This window comes from Rissa tridactyla, chromosome 7 (assembly GCF_028500815.1).
Source record: "Rissa tridactyla isolate bRisTri1 chromosome 7, bRisTri1.patW.cur.20221130, whole genome shotgun sequence".
NCBI lineage: Eukaryota > Metazoa > Chordata > Aves > Charadriiformes > Laridae > Rissa > Rissa tridactyla.
In genome coordinates this window covers 23035014-23060346 of record NC_071472.1, presented here as the reverse complement: position 1 = coordinate 23060346, position 25333 = coordinate 23035014, and the positions used below count along the sequence as shown (strand labels likewise).

At 40.3% G+C, this 25333-nt stretch overlaps 1 protein-coding gene across 6 annotated transcripts in view; it reads right to left on the bottom strand.

Annotated features, from left to right (window-relative positions):
- DIP2A (disco interacting protein 2 homolog A) overlaps positions 1–25333 on the bottom strand; it is a 130845-nt gene that overhangs the window by 56731 nt on the left and 48781 nt on the right. For all 6 annotated transcript variants that reach the window (XR_008467858.1, XR_008467860.1, XR_008467859.1 and 3 more), the window contains 3 exons: positions 14622–14741; positions 7362–7481; positions 1762–2004 (listed from right to left, as the gene is read on the bottom strand). Coding sequence is in view for 3 of the 6 variants with exons in the window: in XM_054210242.1 (XP_054066217.1) it covers positions 1762–2004; positions 7362–7481; positions 14622–14741 (483 nt within the window). In the remaining 3 variants the exon portion in view is untranslated. The remainder of the gene's footprint in view (positions 1–1761; positions 2005–7361; positions 7482–14621; positions 14742–25333) is intronic.

The window sequence follows — 25333 nt, the reverse complement described above, 5'->3', positions numbered from 1 at the left end:
AGCTTCCACAATAAAGAGATTGCCATACAAAGCACAGGAGGGACCAAAAACAAGTAGGAAAAGCACAGACAACCCTTCCCAGACTCTGAAATCTAAAGAGCCTGCCAGAACACAAAGCAAGTTACTACCTCTTTCCATCTCAGCTCCACTTGTAGAAGAATGCCTGCACTGTGAAAACTGGGATGTCAATACTGTCATAAGGAGTCAATCCGTGTTTCTGTCAGCACCTAAGCCACACAGAAGATCCGGAGGATCCTCTTTCAGAGTGTCTCTAGCTTGTTCATACTCCTTTCTCTGTTTCATAATGTGCTTTAGGAACATGAAGAAGTAAAACTTCCGGTCACAAACTACAGGCACTCTTGCATTTTGAAGACCATAGCTACTATAAACTAAAGGTGGATGCCCCATACTTAGTATAAGACAGAAGGAACTCAGAGGGTAAACCAGCAAAGAGCGCAGAATCAACCCTCTCATGAATAGCTGCCTCACACTTAAGTAAACTGTTTGTATCATCTAAACAGAGAAGTCTAAAGAATACATGACTGGGCTTTCAACAAAATTTGAAGGTAACACCTAGACCAGCTAAATGAACATGTCCTTGCAAAGTATATTAGTGCCTTAAATTATCATGTTAATTGACATCTCTAAGTATACAGAAGCCTTAAATCTAAAGCATTTCAATGTGTTTTCCTCATCTGACCTAATCTGTTCTCCATAATGAAATAGAAAAAACTGTCTGTATAGTGTATGTAGGCATATAGTCACACATAAACAAAAGGTCAGGTAAACAGAGCACTGAAACTGCCAAAACCTGACATGTCCGGGAACAATATACATGATGCCTATAGCATATTACTAGAAGCCCAAGAACTTCATGCTGTAGCCCATAGGTGAAATACGAACATTGATTCAATTTTTCTAAATTACTTTGGCAGAAAAAATATTTGAAATACAAAGTTATTTTTTTTTCCTCTAGGTCCTTTCCCTTCGTTTAACATTAGTGCAGACCTGTTGCACACACATAAATCCACTATCAATCTTCACTGCAGCATACAAAAAAATTGTAAAAATTATTTCCATGATGGAAGAGATAGCCTTTCTCCCCACCTACTAAATCTTTCAAAAGCACGATACTAGTGCTCTGCGTTTTAGGACAAAAAAAAGTAACCTGAAGTTCTGGACCTTCAGCGTTACAGAGACTGAGACAAAGCTCACATTTACATTTTGGGCTACCAGTACTACTACATTTTCACTCTAGTTGCACAATAAAAGACTATTCATGACTTAAAATTTAATTAAAAGGGAAAAAAAAGTCACATTTGAGCTTGAAATCTAGCTTTGTCAGTATGTCTGATTTCATAACTTTCCAAAAGATTCTGGATGTTTTTCTAGTCTTTTGGGTGTTTACCAATTGAGTCATCTTTGAAATCCCTAACCTGATATTATCCAGGGTAAATACATGCAGATGGGAAAGCATGCACCAAAAATATGATCCCTTTGAAATTCTGCTTTAGAATCCAGTAAAACTGAACGTTAGTTTCTTGATAAATCAAGCATTTTACCAAGAAGAATGCATATTCAGATCTCATGAGCAACTGGTTTGGTTGCAATTAAATACATATATATCATACATACCTGGTCTGCGGATTGTGCATTTTAAGGCTATTTATGGATATTTTCTGGTGAAGACTTTTGTGTTTAGCCCTGCTTTGGAATTTTTAATTTGATTTTATTCCAACCACACAGGTTCTTTTTACTGACCTAGCTGGGTGTGTGCCATGAGATCTGCAAGCACAGTAGCAGCAGCGGTGGCAGTAGTATTGGAAGCAGCAGCAGGGTTCCCTCCTGGATGAGATGAGGTGGAGGATGCAGAGGATGAGGTGGAGGAGCCCTGAATAACCCGGTTAAGCCAGGGCTCTACGTTGGAATGGCTCTGGAACGGAGTGGAGGTGATCCGCCCTTGCCGACGTAACGAGCCCTCATCTTCTGATGCTGACGATGTGTCTGTGATTAAAATAACGATGACAGGCATGTAATGTGGAAATGACCAACAGACGGGAACATGAAGCTTTTCTATGTTCTTCTCATGTGCTACACTTGCTATTAAGCAAATGGTATTAGTCAAATGCACAAATTCTGCTCATTGCCATTTTTCAGGTTAATGCAACAAATTCTACACATTATAGCTAGAACACACTTGAAGCAAAGTTTCATTTACCTCCTGTATTTGGAGTGACGTAAGACTCAAAAAAGGCTCCTACCTAAGGGACCTACTAGTACCTTCACTTACCATTCTCAGTGAGCATACCATACCCATTCCACTGAATGAATATTTCTGTTCTGAACAAGTAAACTGGATCTCATCCTACCTGAATAAATTCCATCACATTTGTTGTTGGGTATTTTCTTCTTCACTTTTCTGTTCTTTTGACAAATTTTTTGAGAACTTATTACTAAAAAAAGCTCTAAAAAAGTGCTATAAAGTTCAATGAAAGAGTAATTTCATTAATTTAAGAATAACTTAAAGGAATTCAAAAGTATGTATTTTAACCACATAAACTGCTATCAATGAGCACTACACAGAAATGCTTAGTAAAGCATCTTTTCATTCTAGATGTATATTTGTTGCTGTTAGAAGTCTGGTAAAGGGCTCCTATTTTAATTAACATTCAGTTATTTACAACTTTCCAGAAGTTTCCCTTTGCCACGTAATCTTTCCACATTTATTATTCACTCAATAACAAATAAAAAGGTCTTTTTAAATATCATGAAAATACATCCCTGTTGATTTTAAGTGAAAACCAGAAACTTTCGTTACAGAAAAAAAATCTTGCCCTCATAAAGAGACTGCTACATTTTAAGAACTTGATCCTTTATACGCCCTCCCTGCTTTCCCCGGGGTAATTAAAGGAAAGCTCCTAAAATGATGCAGTGTCCACATACTGATCAAGTTCACATCAAGTCAGTTTGTGAAGAGTGGTTTTAAGTCACGCATAATGGTCGGACCAACTAAGAATTCAGCAGGAGCTGAAAAACAGCTTCTGAAAAAGACAGGGTGTCCGTTGCTATACTCCAGAGTCCCTTCCACACATGGAAATCCTGGGTGATAGTGAGGTGGGTTATATCAGAAATTCTGCAACCTTAATTTTGGCTTTTTTTTTTTTATCCTCTGCACACATAACTGTTCAGCTATATACAATTCCCTACAAATTTTGTTGAAGCCACGTTAACAATCTTTTCCTCATATTTAGCAACAAATTTCAGTTACCAGGTGTTTAATTTTCTGCTTTTCAAGAATATGTGTGGTTCCAAGAGCTTCAGAATAACTGATCTTAAGCAGTCTAAAAACACAAAAATAGAATCATTTCATAAAAAGCCCATTTAACTTGCTGGCATTTTCAAAGTTAGATCTCTCTAACAGATCTCTTGACCATCCCTAGTCAAACATGGCAATTTTGAATGAAAATACACAAGCAATTGATCTTTGAGAAGATACAGCTGTGGTGGATCGCCATTCCTGGGTCTGTGCCTTGTATGATATTTCTTGCTTACTGCCATGGTTGTCATTTTTGGCTGCTGACTCCATCTGCTCCTGGAGAGGATCCAAACCTGCCCCTTAGGGCTTGCAACCTTCCCTTTCTTTTAGGCAGAAAGCAAAAATAAACAATTCCAGGAATACAGAACAAGATAGGAGGTATCGCCCCACTCCCCCCCCCCCCCCATCCCAGATACTCGGCCCCCTCCCCCTCTCTCCCCCCACCACTAATTTCCCCTCCCCCCACCCCCATACAAGTTTAATGAGGTCTCTCAAAAATTTCTATGCTTTCAGATGTCTTACACAAGCTGAGGGGGGGAAAAATACACTTTAAATGTAAAATACTGTGTATAAAAATGAAGGATCAGTAGTAAAAGCACTCTAACATCGAAACGTAATTACAACAGAACAGTGGCAAGGTAACATCAGTAACTAGCTCTGCGGCAGCTGCAAGAGTTAATTAGTGGTTCTGTGTGTGCTGTAAGAAGAATGCTATGTACTTGGCTTGCAGCTCTTCCTGGCTGGGAGCTGACCCAAGATAGCCACAGAAACCACCACCCTTTGGACCAAATTTGCATTAAGACTACAGCTCACGTTCTGATCGTGTGAAATCCGTATGGGAAGGATGAGAGACTTGATGGGGCAAAACCAAAAGTACATTAAAATTTTTAGAAGGATGAGCGATGAAAGCAGTTCCATTACTGCAAGTCAGGAGCTGGTTCTGAACGTCACATTGTGACTAGAGTCTGATGCTTCCTGCCTGGTGACTGACGGTAACTGTAACAAAATTTCAGTTTTTAAGAAAGCCTAGTTTTAATTGCGTTAACTTCTGCTAATAGAGAAGTTTTGAGATTTTAAGCAGTGGTTTAGTGACTTAAGACAACAAAACTCGATGCTTCAGCACTACTCGAGTTCTTTGCAATTTCAGATCTTTCTTGCCGAGCCAACTTTGCAAATAAAGGCAGGCCCATAAAAAGACAATTATTTTTGTGAAACGATAGAGCTGAAGCAAGTCCTCAGAATATTTCTGAATGGCCTGATCTCCCATGACACAGAACCCATCTAGTGGTGCGTTTTCTTACAAAGATAGAGGTATCTCATAACAAGTCACCTAGAAACGACATGACAGATCCCAGAGACACTTAACACTTCTTTCAGAATATATTAGTTAGGGTGCTTCTGTATCCTGCTAAAGCCCAGTGCAAATATACTTGTCTTCTCTGCTAACCACTTGTGCAGGCATGTTAGAAGATGACACTCTCCAGCAGCACAAACACACAAAACCACTCACACAAACACGGGAAGATCCCATGGCCTCATCCCGTTCCCTTCTTTGGCTGAGCAGGACGGAGGTCATATGCACAGGCAAGTCCAGTGCGGATCCCTCCAGCAGCTGGGCTCAGACACGGGATCCACCGAGGAGCTGCCCCTGGATGCCAGTCTCCCCAGTTGCTGGCACCTGGACATGCGACCCTGAGGCTGCCGTCCTGCCCCATTTGCTTGTGTAGACTGACTGACTCCGCCACTCCATGCACGCAGAATACAGAGTCCCTCACCCAGCAGAGGCGTTAGGAATGGAGTATAACGGGAGGAAAGGACAGACTGCAGGGTCAGCTGCAGGGCATGGCCAGACAAGTGTACCATTTATACATGACCAGTCCTTTTTAGCCCCTTGCCCTGCTATTTTCCCCACATTTGTTCCTCCCCAAATCGCCTAAATCCACCCCTTTCCGCATCTGTGGTTCCTCACCTAAACACCCCATAACAAGCCTCATGCAGTCCCCAAATACTTTTGGCCTGCATCCCATCATGTGCCCCATACCCTCCCCCCATGGCATGTCCCCTCAGTTCAGAAGGTGCTCTGGAGTGGACGGGTTTTGTGCCTGGACAGTAGGGCTGAGGGTCTGCTGGGCCAGCCCCAGGAGGGGCCTAGTCAGGGTGACTCTTCTCCCGAGTCCTTAACTTGAGCTCGCACCTGCTGTTGCTCCCCGGGCTCCCCTGGGCTTGCGGAGGTGAGTTTGTGATTGATAGGCTGACGGCTCCTGGGACATGCCTGGGAGTAGCTGGGGCAGGGTATTATTTGGAATCCCCCACCTGCCACTTTCTGTGTTCCTGTGAAGGTGTGCTGGAAAACTTTTATCACGTAACCTAAGAGTTTACCCACAGCATCTCATTATAGAGTCTCTCAACCACCCCCCAAGACTTTGCTCCTTCAGAGCAGCACACAGAGCCCTGACCTCAGGCGGAGTGGGTGCAGCAGTAACCGCAGGGACACTGCTTCAAATCTGTCCTGAAGGTACTCAAAAGAGAATAATATTTTGGTTCTCTCAAAAAAACTGCAAGGAGACTCCTTCTAGTTTTAAATTCTAAGGGAGACAGGAAAGCCTAGCTGTCCTCCACCCTCAGCAGAGCTTCTAGATGCCAGCTATTTTTTGTACACCTTAGGCAGAACAGCAGCATGTTCTTTTCTTGTTGTGATATACCTCATGCCAAGCACATTGTGATTTGTCACACTAGAGGTCTCTGAGAGAATTGGGCAGAATGATGCTACGTGAAATGCACCACTGATTGCTCTATCAGAGTTTATTTTGGAGAATGGGAAGGAATATTGCCGTGAAGAGCTATAAACAGAAACCTCAGGGCTTCTCTCCCAAAGCCTCAGTATACAGATGGTTGCTACGCATTAATTTTCTCCAGGATTTCACTTTATGCAATTCATGACAACTATAACATACTAAACAAACATGCATGCAAGAAAACTCAAGAGCATGATAACTACCCTGCTGCAACAGCTGCCCTCGTGAGCTTTTGAGTATAGACGTACTCGAAGATTAAGCTAATCAAAATGCATGATACCTTAGCATATCTTATGGGCAAAAACTAAGGGTGAAGAAAGACCATATATAAGATTACAGAAGCAGGTTATTATTTATTACATAATGAAATAACCAGAGAACCCACAAAAACAATATTAAAAGTGTGTGACTGGCAAAGAAAAACAGAATTTCCTTTAAATGGGAAGAACAGAAAGTAGAAATATAACCCAGGAAGCAAGAGAGGAGCACATCAGAACTGCTCTTTTACAGAAAGTGGATAAGAAATAAAATTGATGGAGAAGGGCACTAGAGGTCAGTGTGCTTCTACTCCCGGGCCATATTAGAAAAGACAAGAGGACATAATTCAAAACTTAAGAGCTTAGGGAAATTCCTCTTCTTTGTATACAAGACACTGTCCCCAAAACACTTGACTTGCTAGCACAACATGTTATTTGGAGAAAGATTTTCTTAACCTATAGAGAATTCATTGTGAGACAACAGGAAGATTATTTTTTTTTTCCCCTAAAAAAAAAAAAGAAAAAAAAAGAAAAGAAAAAAAAAACGTTCCAACCTAAACAATCTGAACAATTAAGAGCATATGATTTTCTGAATGTTTTAAATTGCTCACAGTTGCAACTTAGTGCTCTGGTATTTCCTTCAACTCTTAAAAGAAGAATCCTATGCAACTTGAAATAAGGTATTTGCAGCTCTGACGTTCTTGCCAAAATTATCTCCTTCCAAGCGAGACATTACATAAGAACATGCTTAACGTGTAACGGGAAACTGCTTGCTCTGTCATTGCTTTCACCTTTAGCAGCTACAGTATCTCTAGATGAGACACTAAAAATCTTAAGAAAAGACATTAAAGAACAAATCCAACTAACACCTGATTATCAGGAAATACAGACATGAAAATTGTATCGCAACATACTTACAACTTAGCATTTGCTCTTTACATTTTGCTATCGCATTCACCTGGCAAGATTTACGTATGTTAATTCAATAGGTACCTGGAGGTGTGTATGTTTCTACCGAAGAGTGCACAAGAACAGACCGTCTTTTTGAAGGCATGGGCATTTTTCTCTCTTTGTATTTTGCAAGTGCTGCTTGTACTGCTTCCGTGTGGACATCTATATAGAAAACATAAAAAAGGTTAAGAGATTAAGCTTAATCAGTATTTCTTTCTAAAAACATAATATACATCAATGCCATCTTTTACAGCTGAAATCCAAAGGCTGAATCGCACACGATGACCGTTACGGCTTTAGTCCTGTATAGCCCAATTGCTTAGCTTGCAGAAAGGAGCAGGTTCTCAGCTTCAGAGGAAGCAGCTCTTCTTGGAGAGCAGAAAGATCCAAAGCTAAACTACAGTAACATGGTTTTCAATTCTGAAGCTGTGACAAGTCTATGAATTGTTTCTCCTTCAATGGTGTTTAGTAGGACTAAACTGTTTACTAGGCGTAAACTGTTTACTATGCCTGCCTCCGACTCAAATTCATCTCAGAAGCAATGGTATCAAAAGCTAAGGGAGGATATAAGCAGGGTGAAGTCAACATATTTTCCTCACGAAATCACCTTGAAAAGGCTTTGCAAGTATCACCTAGGAAGAACACCCTGAAAATCAATACCGAAGTTACAGAATACCTAGCACGTTAGTTCTGAGCTATGGGGGAAAATTTCAACACAGATGCTAACATTACCAACACCATTGGACTCCTCATCCTTCAAAATTCACAATGGGAAAAGAAGTGAAAAATGTATACTTGAAGCTCTCACAAAAGACTGCAAGTAAGAAAAAACAGAAAGAAGAGACTAAATAAAGAATTATGGAAGAGACGCAAACTGTTTTCACCTTACTGAAAGCAAAAATTACCTTAATATACTCATTGAGTATATTTTAACTTTTCTTATTTTTAAGCCAAACCTGATATTGAAGAGGAATCTGGTGTTCAGTCAAGACAACACTGAAGTCAAAATTTAATGAATTCAAATAATTCTAAATTGCTTTCAGCAGATTTTCCTCTTTGACATATAAATTACAATGGTTTCAAAAGCTAAACCTTATGTAGAAAGAAAATTCATGAGAAATGAACAGATGTCAAGGAGAAATGAGGCAGACTGAAAATATACTTTAACTTATGATCTAAGATTAAAACTCATGAAAAACAAGTACAACATGTAAACACTTACGCATAGTTACAAAGGGCCCAAAAGCAAGTATGTGATTATGCATTCGTCTTACCACATTTCTTTCACATGGAAGCTGCTATACAAGAATTACAGAATGAAACTGTTCAATTTGACAAAAAGATGTATTCTTTCATTAACTCTCCATCTAAGTCTGCAAATACATAACACATTGATAGACTTGTAGGTATGAAACTCAAGACATGCGACACACATACACTTACACAACTTACATACTGAAAAAAAAAAAGCAATTTCTCTGCCCTGTACCTATAGGGATTAGCCTTGATGACGTCTACAAGTAAAGCTTCATGTAGTACTGTAGTACCTTTTTGACAAAACAAAACAAACAAACAAAAAAGGCACCACTTCTGGTACTAGTCCTGAACATGCTTTGGTTATACTCAGCACAAGGTTCTTCCTAATTTATTTTAAATATGCTGATCAATTCCAGCTAACTTTAACAAAGCAAGAGCCAGCTCATGGGAAAGCTAATCAGTATATATTTCGAGCATCACAGAGAAGGAAAGCATACGAAAGGGCAAAGCACAGCACATCAATGTGAATCTGTAGGGAGTCTTGGCATGAAACACATTCCAAAGGCAGCTGTGCCCCAATGCACTGGATAAACAACCTGACACTTGTGGGACAACTCTTCCATTCTCCATTTTTAAGACAAATTACAAATGCTGCCCAAAAACTCAGAAGCATGACCTCGACAGAGAAGGCTTCATGCAATATATTTCTAACCAACTTCACTGACAAATACTGACCGATGAATTTCTTTCTGAACTTCTACTCTTAAGTAAATCAGACACAAATCACCATAGCTTAATCTGACATCTTTTCCTACATTAGATAAAAACTGTTCCATTTTCACATGTAAGAATTCCCCCTGCTTCAAAGCATAATCACAAAATTAACTTCAGGAATCTAACTTTTGGTCCTTGACTACACAGCACAATTTACTGCAATACATGAGACCAAAGAGACACCCTGAGAACAGCAAGTTAAAACCCCAGTACTGGAAGAACACTGCACCTTTAAGAGAAATGCCAGAAAAAAACAATCCACTCTTAACCAAAAATCAGGAAGCTGCTTTTCTTAGTCATAAGTCCACATGAGAAACAAACTGTTTCCTTTAGTCTGCCCAAACGAATCAGAAAAATCAAAATAAGTCCTGTGCGTATGGTTCCAGACACCACCTAGTTCTTCACAGTAACAGTGCCGCTTTTCAAGTCTGCACCTCCGCCCAGATAATCTGTTCAATGTTGTATTTAAAATATATATAAAATACAGAGTCACAGAATCACAGACCTCTTGTGAGAGACATCCCTGCCCATGGCAGAGGGGTTGGAACTAGATGATCTTTAAGGTACCTTCCAACCCGAACCATTCTATGATTCTATGACAAGATATTAAAAGAAAAATTTCAAGCTGGAAATAGATCTTAATGAGTACAGAAGGAACCGATGAGTTAAATCAGCACTATAAAAATAAAACATGAAACTCTTACGCCCTAAACCCTCTAGCTATCAGAAGAGCTTTTTTTTTCCTGTTTGTAGCCTCTGCTTGTTTATTAGCCTCTGATTCTTGTGCCTGCCTTAGGCACAGGAGAAAGTATTTCTCCAGTTGTTTGAAGAAAAACTGGCATTCAGAGGTTGACCGGTTTCCCTGCTGCTCACCAACCTCCAGACATCAGCAGCTAAAGCAACCAGCACCCTCTGCCTCTACAAATGGCTGCTGCAAACTAAGTGTCCCATATGATTGCATCTCTGTGACAAGGATTGCCAGTAAAAAAAAAACCAAACCAAACCAACTAGTATGACTCCAGGAAGGCTGGCAGAGCACAGAGGATTGGTGCGGGATCAAGCTCTATCACAAGAAATGAAAAACAGAGCTGCTGTATATTGCATGCTGCTGTACAGGCATCACCCCTGCACACTGAGCAGGCTTGCTCCTCAAATGGAGCAGCTCCCCAGATACATCTCTGTATCCTGTTCCAGGCAAGCTGGGAGAACAGTCTGTGTATTACAGCTGTATATCCAACAGGCTGAAGAACAATAACCAGAAAAAAGTGCAAGAGTGGCAAGTATAGCTGCTGTGAAAGCTATTTCAGACACCTAAAGGCTTACCAGCTAACTCATCTGGGTGCTTATCCAAAACCAGGCAGCTGTGCAACTTCATGAACGCAGGAGAAGGCACAGTGCCTCCACCAGAAACCACACACCCTCCCTAAAAGAAAAGCCAGCAGTAATAACAACATACCCATCAACAAGTGTCCTCTGAATTGAGGGTATCAGGGTCTTAGCGCTTATCACGGATGAGTGCTTACAAAGTCTCTGTATTTCTTACTTTATCCCATTGTCATCATTTAACAGAACGAAAACCTAGTTAAATCACTGTAATATTAACTGCTGTTCTGATAACTCTTAAGTAATTTAGTAGCCTACAGTATTTATTAATGGCATTTCACTGTTGGAATTTTTTTGGTAATATCTACTGCTTGAAGACAAAAATCTGTGGATAATAAAAACTATATTTAATTTAAATGGACAACAACTCCTGGAAACTGTAAAAAAAAATGCTCACAGCTAGTAAATGACAGACGAATTGCATAAAAAGGCAAAATTGTTTCACTTGCTTATTTTAAGTAATTACGTTCTTCGTTCTAAAACAACTATAATTGCTCCAGAAAGAGATCCTGTTCTGTGAAAAGTTGCATTCCACCCTCATCAGCTACTCTTAAAAAGGTCATAGCAGGACTGTTGAGATGCAAAGAAAGGGAAAAAAGAAATAAAGACTGGAAGGAAATAAAAAAAAGACAAAACACACCCTCCACTTCCCCCAAAACTCTAAATAAGGCAGGCAATTGATACAAGAAGAAATAGCATCCAGAACTACAGCCTAAACCTATACCTTCACAACGTCAACATACAGGGAAATTTAAAAAGGTAACATTTCAAGCCAGTGGTAGTGGACATCTTTTCTTTAGGCAGAAAATGTTTTTAGGATAGCTAGAATTTCTCAGATAAATCAGGACTGCGTTGTGAAGCGAAACTACAACTTTTTATGACAAGCATTGGGAAAAAAGTTAAGCTACTTCACAGTAACTGGTGTTTTCTGAGATGTCAACATTTCTATTCATGCTCTATGTATACATATATCTCACCGCATGAGTAGCCATGAAAAAGATGATCAACACCAACATGAAGCATTTTCAGACTTGAGTCAACTGCATGATTCAACATCTATTAGAATCAAAGTAGTAATACTTTCAAGGAGTAAAAACACATGCAACACACGGCTTGCGTTTTTCTTTCAGTCTATCTCTTCATTGAGATAAAGAAGAAAACCACTAATGCAATAAATCTGAAGATTTTTTTTCTAAAAATAAGAGAGGAAAAAGGGGAAAAGATACAGGCTCTGAAAGCTATATCTATATTACCTTGCACAGACATAAGTTTAACCTCAATCAAGTCAAGCAAAACCATCACTATTTGGTTTTCGTACCACCTGAGCACACTAAGCCTTGTCATATATCACTAACAGGAAAGACATCCAATTACATATGTTACAACTAAGAACTTTTTCCCAAAGGGTTTAAATTTCAAAGTGAAGAACACATTCTAGGCAAGAATTTTTCATGAAAACATGAGTTAGCGGAGCAGTGATGGGAAACCACAGAAGGACATGGCCATCCACATGAAGTACTACCTAGGTTTTTGGCACTTGCCAGTGATAAGTACAAGAAATAACCTAAAACCCACACACATAAGGCTTCATCTTGAATAACCGCCCACTGGCAGGATTGCCTGAACACTTAGGATCATTCAGAAATATTCATATTGAGAAGTAAAAATATCGGCTATGCTCTAGACTGACGAGACTGTGAGCAGTACTTCTGAATCACTGAAAGTTGATTTAAAGAATTTTAAAATCAACGAGGCCATACAAATATTAACTCTAGAAAAAGAGGAAGTACTGCTAATTAGCACCGACAGTTAGACTAACATTTAAAAGCCACATCTATTCATAACAAGTATGCTAGCTGAACTTGTTAATACTCACCCACTTGTACACGTCTTGCACTGTAAGACTAATGAGCCCTATGCCAAAATTCCCCCAAACAATACCAGTAATATGGCAGGGTTGTTTACTTGCTTCTTGTTTTAAAGAAGGCTGAGGCTCCGAGACAGGAAAATTGCCCACGTATACAGCATATTGCTCTATACCCTCCTAGCTCTCTCAGCTAATGGCTCCCAAGTATTCCCTGTTATAGTTGTGCTCTTCTGCAGATTATATTCCTGCTAGTTTTAACATCACATGCCATTTTAAAGGAATTAATTTCTGTCAGATTTATGACTCTGCTTGTAATTTACTTGGAATCTATTTAGCGACAAAGTACCTTGGAAATCATGGCTGTAATTCAACCACTAAATCTGGTTTTTCTCCGACACATATTCAATAGTAGAATTATATTGATGATACATTTGAAATGCAAAAATAAATTTAAATGACCAGTTTGCAGATACTCTTAAACATGTCATTTAGTTAATTTTGATACTATGTAATCTTCCCTGACATTCAGAAGTTTCTTCTTTGTGTAGCTGAATACATATTTCCCAGGAGTCCATATACATCCTCAGAATATTTAAGAAGTCTCATTCATCCTTCAATTATTCATAAGGAACCCATAAAGGCATATCAAGTCCATTTCTGGAGCAAGGTTTTACATGTCAGCAATGCAAATATAATGTAACAACCGCTATGCCCAAGCAGTTCCAAAGCAAGGTGACGCAAGACCAACAACATATTAAGGATGTGCAGTGCATGTTATTGCTTGCAGTTCTCATCTCCAAACCCAAGACATATAATTACCCATGGAAAACAAAGAGAAAAATTTCCAGTTAAAAGTCCAAAAGTAGTTAGGAGAGAAAAGCTTCCAAACACCTTTTTTTTCTCATTATTGTGACAAGAATTTCACAGGTAAACAGTATACTTCAGCCACCTGAAACGTAACAATGGAAACAGGATGCGATGACGATATTGATATTTTCACTGAAGTTTCCAAAACAGGTTTGTCACAGTGCATCCATTTAAAATTAAGTAGAACATCCATTGTGACATTTCCCTTTTTTGTGCACTTGCCTTACAGAATCACAGAATGGTAGGGGTTGGAAGGGACCTCTAGAGATCATCTACAGTCAAAAAGTAGTAAAGCAGGTTCACCTAGAGCAGGTTGCACTGGATGATGTCCAGGTGGGTTTTGAATATCTCCAGAGAAAGAGACTTTACAATCTCTTTGGGCAGCCTGTTCCAGTGCTCTGCCACCCTCAAAGTAAAGAATTTTTTCCTTATGTTCAGACATTTCCTGTGTTCTAGTTTGTGCCCATCGCCCTTTGTCCTGTTGCTGGGCACCACTGAAAAGGGTCTGGCCTCATCCTCTTGACACAAGGCCTTTAGCTATTTATAAGCACCGATAAGATCCACCCTCAGTCTTCCCTTCTCCAGGCTAAAAAGACCCAGGTGTCTCAGCCTTTCCTCATAAGAGAGATGCTCCAGTCCCTTGATCATCTTCATAGCGCTCTGCTGGACTCTCTCGAGTAGTTCATTGTTTTTCTTGAACTGGAGAGCCCAGAACTGGACACAGGAAATATTTGAAAGTGAGCTACAGTAAATATGATAATCCCATAAACTTCCTTTAACAAAATATCACAAACAACCAAGCAAAAAAACCCAAAAAACCAAACCAAAACAAAACCCACACACTATAGTTTCCTGAATGTTTAGATAACTGTTCTACACACTGGGCACCCAATCAGCAAACAAGAGAAAGTTGTTAAGCATGGTGTAAAATTCACAGTAAAAAAACATCAGAAGGCATGTCTACAATTTCTAGCATTTCCTCCATTCTGGATTTGAACAAAACCATCCATGTATAGAAATACTTAAAAAATATGCATTAACTCTTCCCTTCTTTCAAAGTACTTTCAACTTTTTCTTTACGTGTAGGTACTGCTTTACTGGTACACTTTTCCTCTTGAGATACCTGATGTTTTAGCTACATTGCTTTTCCTTACCGGATCGGAAGCGCTCATCCCTCGAGTTGGTAGAACGGGATTTCTGCTGTTTAGATACAGCAGCTGTAGCTTGTGAAGAGCCTGGGACTCTGTTCTCTGCTTGCAGGGAGGGATCCACACCTGAAACAGAGTTTTATTTCAGTACAAATTCAGGTTTGCAAATAAAACTTGGCACCTACTTACAAGTTCTACTGAAGCCCTAAGTCTACACCTTTAAAAAATCTTCCAACTGCATTTTAAATTTTTTAAACTAAAACCTAGCTTGATCTGATAAGCATTTCACATGGAAGGTAAGAAGCTTCTGAGTAACAGAAAAACTCCTTTGCTTCTTGGAGGGGTTTACAATCATTTGTCATTAGGTGTTCTGTATGCCCGATCTATGCAGAGGGAGGAGAGGGAACCAATCCTCTCCCAGCTTACTGCTAGACATAAAGAGCAATGATGCAAAGATGGTTACAATTACACACTGGACTTGGAGATCCTGAACAGAAAAGATGATACTGCTCCACCTTTTAAATAAAGCTTGAACTATTCTGTAAAATTTCTTTTGAGTCTAAAAACAAGACAACCAACTTAGGTAAAATTTAGGAACGTGCATATCTGTTTAATCTTCCTATTTAATCTGTTAAATATTCCCATTTAATAGCGCAATACTCAGAAGACTCTCAATTTACAAAAACTCCGCAATTCTCTAATAGAAACTTTGCAGATATTAAGGGCAGAATTACTCTGTCAGCTTCAGCTGTATAAAACTACTGCTTTACGTATGCTGGGTACTTTACATACTTATTAAAGGATTACGGATCTTGCCATCCCCATAAAGGGTAAAAAAAAATAAGAGGAACTGATCTGCTCTCTAGTTGTTTCCTCCAGACCTGTCTAGAACAGGGCTCTACACAGATAACCTAGAGCAGACGCCTACCTTTAGGCCAGCTAATGTTCGGGAAGATGTATCTCACCTTTACATTCTAGGATATCAGAAATAAGAAATCAAAGAGGCAGAGAGTAACTATTAAATATTCCCTATCACTCCCTAACCTCCCAAATGAGGAGACTCCCTGCTGGTTCTTGATACATCTGCAAGGACTATACAAATTTGAACTAGGAACTTACACTTGCAATATTATTTCCTCATATATCTACACTTGAAGTACAAAACCAAGACCTGAAACCTCTGCAGGTGTTCTCTGAGTGTACACGTCATGCACAGCCACAAGAAGGCACAAGAACATAAGGAACAAAAAAGGACTCTCCTCAGTTCGTACTGTTTTACGATTGGTGAATGATCACATTCAGAAGTAGAATCATAGAATCGCCTAGGTTGGAAGGGACCTTTCAGATCACCTAGTCCAACCATCACCCTAACTACATACCAAGTACAACATATGTAAAATTACAGTGCAGTTTTAAGGTTTTTTCTGTATGAACCTACGTCCTGGTTCCGGTGGGGATAGGGTTAATTCTCCTCAGGCTCTGGCAGGACACAGGTATTCCATCCCACGTGAGCCATGCCCAGTCTGTAGCTGCAGTTTGGGAGCAGGATAGGGTGTCCCAGGTTCAGTTGGTGAGTGGTGGTTCTGCAATCATGTTTGTATATTCCTCTATCCGTGTCATTGTTGGTGTTTTCTTGTTTTCTTTGCTGTTCTGTTAAACTGCCTTTGTCTCAACCCATGAGCTTTGCCTTTGAGTTGAGAGAGCAGCCACTCGGTTCTTTGTTGCCATCTGAGGTGAAACCACGATAAGCTATCATAAATTTACGAACTTATGTGGCTATTTGGCTTAGCGTTGTGTTTAATAGTAAACCTTCCTTAGCCATATAAGATCTGCTGCACCATGCAGCCTCAGCAAGTTTGTTGATGACACCAAGCTGAGTGGTGCGGTCAACACGCTGGAGGGAAGGGATGCCATCCAGAGGGACCTCGACAGGTGGACCCATGTGAACCTCACGAATTTCAACAAGGTCGAGTGCAAGGTCCTGTACATGGGTCAGGGCAGTCCCAAGCACAAATACAAGCTGGATGGAGAATGGATTGAGAGCAGACGTGAGGAGAAGGAACTGGGGCGTTGGTTGATGAGAAGCTCAACATGAGCTGTAAATGTGTGCTTGCAGCCCAGAAAGCCAACTGCATCCTGGGTTGCATCAAAAGAAGCATTGCTAGCAGCTCAAGGGAGGTGATTCTGCCCCTCTACTCTGCTCTGGTGAGACCCCACCTGGAGTACTGTGTCCAGCTCTGGGGCCCCCGATGTAAGAAGGACACGGATCTGTTGGAGCGAGTCCAGAGGAGGGCCACGAAGATAATCAGAGGACTGAAGCACCTCTCCTATGAGGACAGGCTGAGCGAGTTGGGGTTGTTCAGCCGGGAAAAGAGAAGGCTCTAGGGAGACCTTATAGCAGCCTTCCAGTACCTAATTGGGGCCTACAAGAAAGATGGGGAGGGGCTCTTTATCAGGGAGTGTAGCGATAGGACATGGGGTAATGGTTTTAAACTGAAAGAGGTTAGATTTAGATTAGATATCAGGAAGAAATTCTTTACTCTGAGGCTGGTGAGACACTGGAACAGGTTACCCACAGAATTTGTAGTGTTGGAAGTTGGAGTGTTCAAGGCCAAGTTGGCTTTGAGCAACCTGGTCTAGGGAGAGGTGTCCCATGGCAGGGGGTTTGGAACTAGATGATCTTTATGGTCCCTTCCAACTCTAACCATTCTATGATTCTGTGAAAATGCAAATATTTACAGAAAGCAGCTTTCAGTGAACTGATGACATCACTCAAGAGGAATCTGTGCCAGCTCCTTTGAAAGTAAAGCTTTTACTTTAACAAGAAAGGATTCCTCTTTCTCTCATGGGCTTTCTGCTCCCTCCCCTTCACCTGAAGGGTATACCGAGAAAGAAACTGGTAATTTATTATTAAAAAGTCTAGCAATTAGAAGAGATTTTTATTAGAATCTTTCAGTAAGATGGGGTCTTCACATTTGAAGTGTAAGTCTGCAAACAGTAACTGGATTGAATATACCAGTTCTACCTCAACTAATCAAAACGAACTTTCACATACTCTGTTTAAATATTATATCCTCAGGAAAAGTGTTTTATCATCTTCCTGAATGGATCAGTGGCTATACACCAGCTTTCTCAGGTATCTGTTAATACCATGTCCTGATCTGAGGTAAAACAGAACCAACTTTCTGTTCAGTAATTTTCTTAGCTAGGCCTCTTCTAACCCTCTGAAATAAACAGCATGTTGTGTCTGAAACGGTTCGTTCAGAGTGATAAGACAGTTTGTGCCAAGGAATGGTACGCAGAGAGACTCTTGCTTATACTTATTGCTGTAACAACCAAGGTCAGCTAATTTCGTTACTTGCCCCATTGGAAGGTTGGAGGCAGAAAAGCGTAGAGGGGTCCCACCTGCAGGGAGGATCGGACAGGACAGGTGACCCAAAACTGACCAACAGGGGTATTCCATCCCATCTGCCCCACGCTCAGTATAAAAGCTGAGGGATCAAAGGGTCAACTCTCGTCCTTCAATGGCTGACGTCCGAGGAGGACCCTGCCTGTTCATCTGTCTTTGATCCCGATCCGTGTGTTCCTGACTCTAACTCTGGAACCCACTTCCCACCCATCGCTGAGTCCAGCCTGGGACTTCCCCAGTGCCTGCCGGTGACATCATCCTGGGAGCTTAATACGGTTTTCTATATACTGTATCTATTTAATTATTTTCCTTTTTATCTTATTATTAATACTTCATAAAGTAGTTTAGCTTCTTCTAAACTCATAAATCTCTTTATCTCTCCTGCTCCTCTCCGTGCACGAGAGGCCGGGGGGGAGAACCTGTCACCACGACACACCACTAGGTGAATGCACTCAATAATCCCTTTTTGGTCCCCATTTGCAGCTGAGAGTTAACATCTCTGGAAGTTGAGACGGCAACCTTGAGTTAGCCAGGGAGGGTGTGTGGGGAAAAAAAAAATATAAGCCTAAGTAATAGAAAAGTAAAGAACATTTAATAAATCACACAGATCTAAGTTTTCAGAAATTAATCCAACTCCAGAGACATGCTCCCATTTTTACAATTTGCTGTACAGAAAGAACAAACACATCCTCACCTAATGGAGTCTTCCTATTCTCCAAAGTAGACAGTGCTTTTGAAGTAGACAACAGGCTATGTAACATCAAGTGCATTTCCCAATAGGGCAAATGAGACAGCCCAGTAAAGAAACAGAAGTGTCCACAACGGAGAGCAGTTGAACATGATGTTTCATCACTACCCATATAAGGAGATAACATTCCCTGAAACACTTTAGCAGAATTTTGTTTCCAAAAGAAAAGCAAATTTAGTATACCAACTGAATTGATTCAACATATCTGATCCTCGAAGAGTGGTGAAAACACTTGAGAACTGTATTTTACATTTCATGTGAACAAAAGTTTTATGTAACCACAAGTCAAGAATCCAGCAAGATGTGTTGGTCCGGAAACAGTAAAAAACAACTTCATATTTCATTAAAAAGATTGACACAAGTCATCTCCTCAAAGCCTGAGACAATAAAAGAGCAGATACAAATGGGTAATGCACCGGATGCCAACAGATAATGTGGATTTCACCACTATGGTGGTGAAACAGAGAACAGGACAAGCAGCTAAGCTGGAAGTCTTCCTAAAACAGGTTGCCTGCTTATGAAATTTTCAGACAACAACATTACACATTAGGAAGGTCAACATGCCAAACATCATGTCAATTTTGCATGATCTTGTCACAAGGGACCTTTGGTGAAGAAGGCAACAAAAGAGCAGGAGATTATTATTTTTTGTCCCACTTTTTTCTCCAAAAGAGAGTTATCAGTTTTAAGTTGAAGAAAGAGATTAATGCTCTACTCATAATTCCTTAGCTTTTCCAGTCCTACGGTTCAGTACCCAGCTTTCCAAAACTGTCTCTCTCCCTGGGCACAGTATAGCCCACGAATCCCTATTTTGAACTCCTGAAGCTGTTATGAAAGCAAGTAACTACAGAACTTCGGAATCAGGACTCATAAACCCACAACCAAGCCCCTTTTCCACTCTGTGATCCCATGTGCCTGGTGTGGTGGTTTAACCCCAGCAGGCAAATAGGACCACGCAGCCACTTGCTCAATTCTCCCCTTCCCCCAGGAAGGGTAGGGAGAAGAGGAAGAAAAGGGAAAAAAAACCAACTCATGGCTTGGGATAAATACAGTTTAATAGAATAGTAACAGAAAAGGAAAATAACAATAATAATGGTAAAAGAATATACAAGATAAAAGTAATACAACACAAGTCGCTCTCACCACCTGGTGACCAGTTGCCACAACCCGTCAGGAGCAGTGATCCTGGATTCCCACCCCCCAGTCAACCCCCATTTATATGCCGACCACGATGTCTACGGTATGGAATATTCCATTGGCCAGCTTGTTCTGTCTGTGCTCCCTCTCAGCTTGTATGGGAAGCTGAAAAAAGTTCTTGAGTAACACAAACATCACCTGGCAACAACTAAACCCATATGCATTATCGACATTCCTTCCATACCAAATCTGAAACACAACAGCCACTAGAAAGAAAATTAACTCTATCCTATCTGAAACCAGGACACCCAGCAAAGTTGGTTAGCGTAATCTGTAGTCAATGACACTGCTGCATCCGGCACAAGGGTTTAACCCTTGAACATACAGGGAAAATAAGATGGAAAATGAGCTGACTAGTATAATCAACCATCAGATGACAAGCTGCTTGTGGGATGCTCCCGAGCCACGTGCAACTTGAGCAGTGCTATTTGGCCACACCAGTACTGGGGGCAGGGGGAGCAGGGAAGAGAAGGGACCCCAAATAAGCATAAGACTGCATGAAAGCTTACCAAATCCAAAACCAGAGCTCTCTCCTCCTCCAAAACTAACAGAACAGATTTTTGTGAATCACAGCTGTACTGTGATGAAATATACATAAATGAACATCAGAAGTTCCCTTTAAATTAGCATAAGGCACAAAATCAGTGGCACTGTTGGAAATCACAACTGTGTTTCTTCAGCTTAAATCTCCCTTTTTGCTTTTTCAAAGAAGGTGGGTTCACATCACAGTACAAAACCACCATGGATGAGTCTGAAAAGCATAACTTTTTGGTAAAAATGCTAATATATTGCATCTACCTCTTAGGCTACACAATTATGTGCCAGAAAAATCCTGTTCCACAAGCTTGGTGAACTTACTATTTTATTCTGGTACTATGCAAATCATTACCTTAGCTTTTAGCAAAAGCAGCTGGATAATTAGGCTAACTCCCCTCATTCACACTAAACATCTTTGCAAAAATAACATTTTAACAAGTACACACTAAAGACACTTGATCTACTATCATCGTATTTTGTTCATTTTTAACTTACCCAAAGCTAGCAAGAATGAAAAGTCATCTTAAAGAGGCTGCTTGTTCCAATTAACTGAATAATTCGCTTATACAGGATGAAATTAAAGCTAATATTTCAATTATAACTGTATTTTTTCATCCACTAACACTAGAGAATCAAGACTAACACTGAAATTTCTAGCAATTTTGAATTATATAAGCAAAAATTACTTTACTATAAGAGCACTGAACAGTCGACGGTACAATGAAGACTCTTTGCTAGCATCACTGGGGAGCTAAACACATCCAGCATCAAATAGGCAGAGATAAAAATTTCAAAAACATACTTAGCAAAAGCACAAACTTTATTGCTGGAGGAATCTCCTGGGCAACCCAGATACAGAGCAGTTGCCCTATTGCCTCTTTCATCTCATCTGCATAAGATGTGATGTCTTAACATCAAACTCAATGATTTTTAAAGACTTTCACCAATGTCGCAGCAAACTCTTCTCTGAAACAGCTATAAGACATTCAAATCCCAAAACAGAAATTCAGACAAAGTAATTTCAGTTCTAAACTAGGTCAATTTCGATGAGATATGTTGTACCAGGTTTACTAGATGAACCTTTCAAAATTATTCTCTTCCAAGTTTTAACGGTAAACTGAAAAGTAAAACCAAAGGAGTTAAAATAGCATGGCAACAATTCCCTCATCTTAGTTTTACTTGTATCATGCCTCTGAACATCCACAAGTCTGCAGAAGATGGTGTATCATATTAGAGAGCTTTGCACAGAGGAGAGGGGAAGAGGGAGGCTGAAGAGGAAATGTCAGGCTCTTCATACACTATTAAACCTTTCTGCAGCTGTTGAACTGGATCTAGAAATAAGAGAGGAACAGAAGATGGCAACCAGGTTCAAAGTACTTTAAAAAAGGAAAAGGGGTATGACAAGGCAGAAAATAAAACAAGTGTGAGAAACTCCTGGTCTGGCTCTAGGCCAATCTTTCAGTCCATCCAGTCCTACTCTGGTCCCTCTCTGCTCTCTCCTCCGCATCTGGGACCCTGCTCTGCCCAAAGACCACGGGCAGCCGTTCAGCCTGCAGCACTCTTGTTGCGCGAAAAGGGGCCAAGCGGTTTTGGCTTCTTGGCCAATTTAGTAATTATTCCACAACGCTCCTTCCCTTACTGCCCCTCCAGCCCCCAGCTCTTCATCCCATCCCCTCCAACCGTGCCTCTGGTTCCCACCCCCTCTCCATGGATTCAAGCCCTACAGACCTCCTGTCCATGTTTCTCCGTTGCAGTCTGTTTCCCACCCACGCTCACACCTACCAAAGCACCTACCAAAACAAGGGAGGTTATCACCAAGCACTGCAGTATTCCCTAGTTCCCTCTGCCACCGCCTGCCCTAAAGGAAAGGGAGCTTCAGCAGTTTCCTAGTTAGAGACCGGTAGTCTACAAGAATAGGTATGGTCTTTCCTGGCAGGTTTTTCAGCTATTTATTAATATATGCAAGGAGCAGGGGCAGAGCCAGGTGTACTAGAGAGAGCCTCTCCTTCCCCGCTAGTACCACTTCACACACCATGCCAGAAGAGGTGCATTTTTGTTTGGCACCTTCACATGAAGTATCTCCATTTAATCCCTTGATTTCACCATCACTAAGGAACCTTGTACTCCTCGGTCTTCTCAAGCAAAGCTGCATAGCTGTGCTAATGAGTACCTAGCTTAAGTACAGCTCCACAATAACAGTCTTAGTAATTCCAGATTTCTTTAAATGGAATTTTAGATACAGTTGTTTTCCACCGAACTGTAAAGGAAAAAAGCAAACTCTTCTCACAAAAATGACCTGAAACAATTACGTTTTACATGAAACGCGTATGCTGAGTTCTGGATCTTTTCAAAGAAAACCTAATGCAGGAGACTAAATGTAAATTATTCCTCTAGAGACTGAAATATGAGGATCTCTCTTTACTTTTTGATCTGAGAAGCCTCACCTCAGTTATTAAACATCCAGTCCTTACTCATGTCATAGTTCAATTTTATCATTCCTTGCTGTCATACCACATCCCAGAACATATTACCTGATGCACACATTTCTGTCTTGATCTGAAACGATCAAAGTGTTCACACCGTCTAGGTCAGTGAAACTGAACAAGTGTCCACCCAATGTAATTTATTACTCAGAATAAGATATTAGAAAATCATGAGTTTAAAAATAATAATAATAGTAGGCATCATATATATGAATTATGCTTGAAAAGTTCCTTAGAAAAGGAACTACAGAACAAAGTGCTATAAGGTATGGAAAACTCATCCCATTCTAATTGAATGCTAGGCTGAAGTACCCACAAAGAAGTAAAATCACAGCTATGTAGAAATCACAGAACAGCCCAAGTTGGAAGGGACCTCAAAAGAGCATCTAGTCCAACTTTTCGGTTGGAATAGAAAGGGCCTGTATCCTTGTTCGCAGCAGAAATATTTGTCAGAGAGTGGAGAAATTTCAAGTAACTGCAGAGTCTTAAACCCAGTTTCCTACGCTAGCTGACTATGCCTTCATCCCACTCTAACATGCTTTACTATTCAGCATGGCTAACAGAATATGCACTCATCATTCACCAAGTAATCAAAAGTATTACAGTGTAAGAAACACGCTCTTTTATATTCAGGACTTCATATGGCCAGTAGACAAAACCATCAGTCATACTAGGCTGCACTGCTAAATTATCTTAAGGACTATTTGATTGTTTGATGCATTAACTCCGCTTCTACAGAATTAGCAGTAGGGTTTTTCAAGTAAGCTACATAAAACAAAGAAAATTTAAGAAGAAAGGAAGTATGGGACATGTCTGCCTCAACCAAAAGTAGAGGAGGTTTCATCATCATTTTCCTTAAAAAATGAAAATTTGAAAGTCATAACATTTTAATATTGATGAAGCACTAAGGAAGGAAAAGGGAGAAAAGAACAAAATAAAATAATTTTAATTACAGTGGAATCACTCTGACAACAGAGGAAAAAAGAAATTACTCAGCAAGGTGTTTCGCTAGCACTAACGAAATCTAGTGAAATCATTTACACAGACTGTCCTGTAAAGCAGCACCAGAACACTGCAGCTGCAATCTGATTTACATAACAGAAGAAGCGGTGTGAAAATACATTAACACAATTGAAAAAAAAAAAAATCAGTAAGAAATCAGGATACCAAGAAAATGACCATCATGAGGCAAGAAGGTAGACGCACACATTCTCAGGAGCATGCATGGTGCAGTTGGCCAAAGGTCCTCAGACTTCAGATCCAGTTCACCAAAATAGACAGAAACCTCAGGGAGACAAATTTCACTGACACACCCAAGAAACTGGCCACTGAAGAGAAAAAGGGGTTCAAGAAGATAATTCTGGAGTATCATGAAGAAATCCTTTTTCCATATTAATGGAGGAGAAAAGTTTCCATGCAAGATGACAGCAAAGTAATAAAGAGAAATCATTCCATAACGTGTCTGCTTGATAAGATGGCCAGACTTACTTTTGAATTGATAGATACCTCTCTAGGGGCAAGAAAAAGGGAACTAATGTGTTCCATGTTTCCACCATGAACAAACTGTCTAGATTTCTGACAGAGGGCTGTGTGATCACTTGCCACCTTGGTGTAAAGGTGAAAAGTTCTTACAACGCATCTGAACATGGCCTTTCATGAACCAATGTTCAGAACCAATGAACCAAATGCATGAACCAAATAGTTCATGTAGACGCCAGTAAGGTAGGAAAGAGGTTTTGGATTTACCACTTGAGCTGTTTAGAACAGAAGCTGAAGACTAGCGCTTTCATTGTAGGAGATGGAGACAACATGTGCCTGAGAAAACCGTGGAACAAAAAAAATGCTTCCAGTTAATGGAAACTGATAAACTTTTGGAAGAATAAGCGACAGCACAGCAAGCAACAGACCTACAAGTGTAAGGAAGCAAAATTAAAACTCATGGCAGACACTTTGCCCTAGCTTCATCTTACAAATTAGATGACAGTCTTGTTTTCTGTTTTAAAGAGATCACCTTTGAATGACTCCTCCCCTTCCACCCAAGCGAAATATGATTTTCCTTTACAATGCATTTGACTCCTCCCTTTCAGCAAGGCTCCCCATTCTCTCTGTATCTTTTTTTTTTCCCCCCAGGCATCTTTTGCTGAAGCTTTATCAAAACCAATGCTCCCACAGTACTGCCTAGGAGATGACTTATGGAGATGAGGGACTTGTACTACAGGTAAAAGCCAGAAACATCCACATGGGATGGCCTCCCATTCCAACCTTGCATCTAAACTCCAGAGGGAATTTCAGCAGAAATACACCAACATCGGAAGAATGACATTAGCACCTGCACACGTTCAGA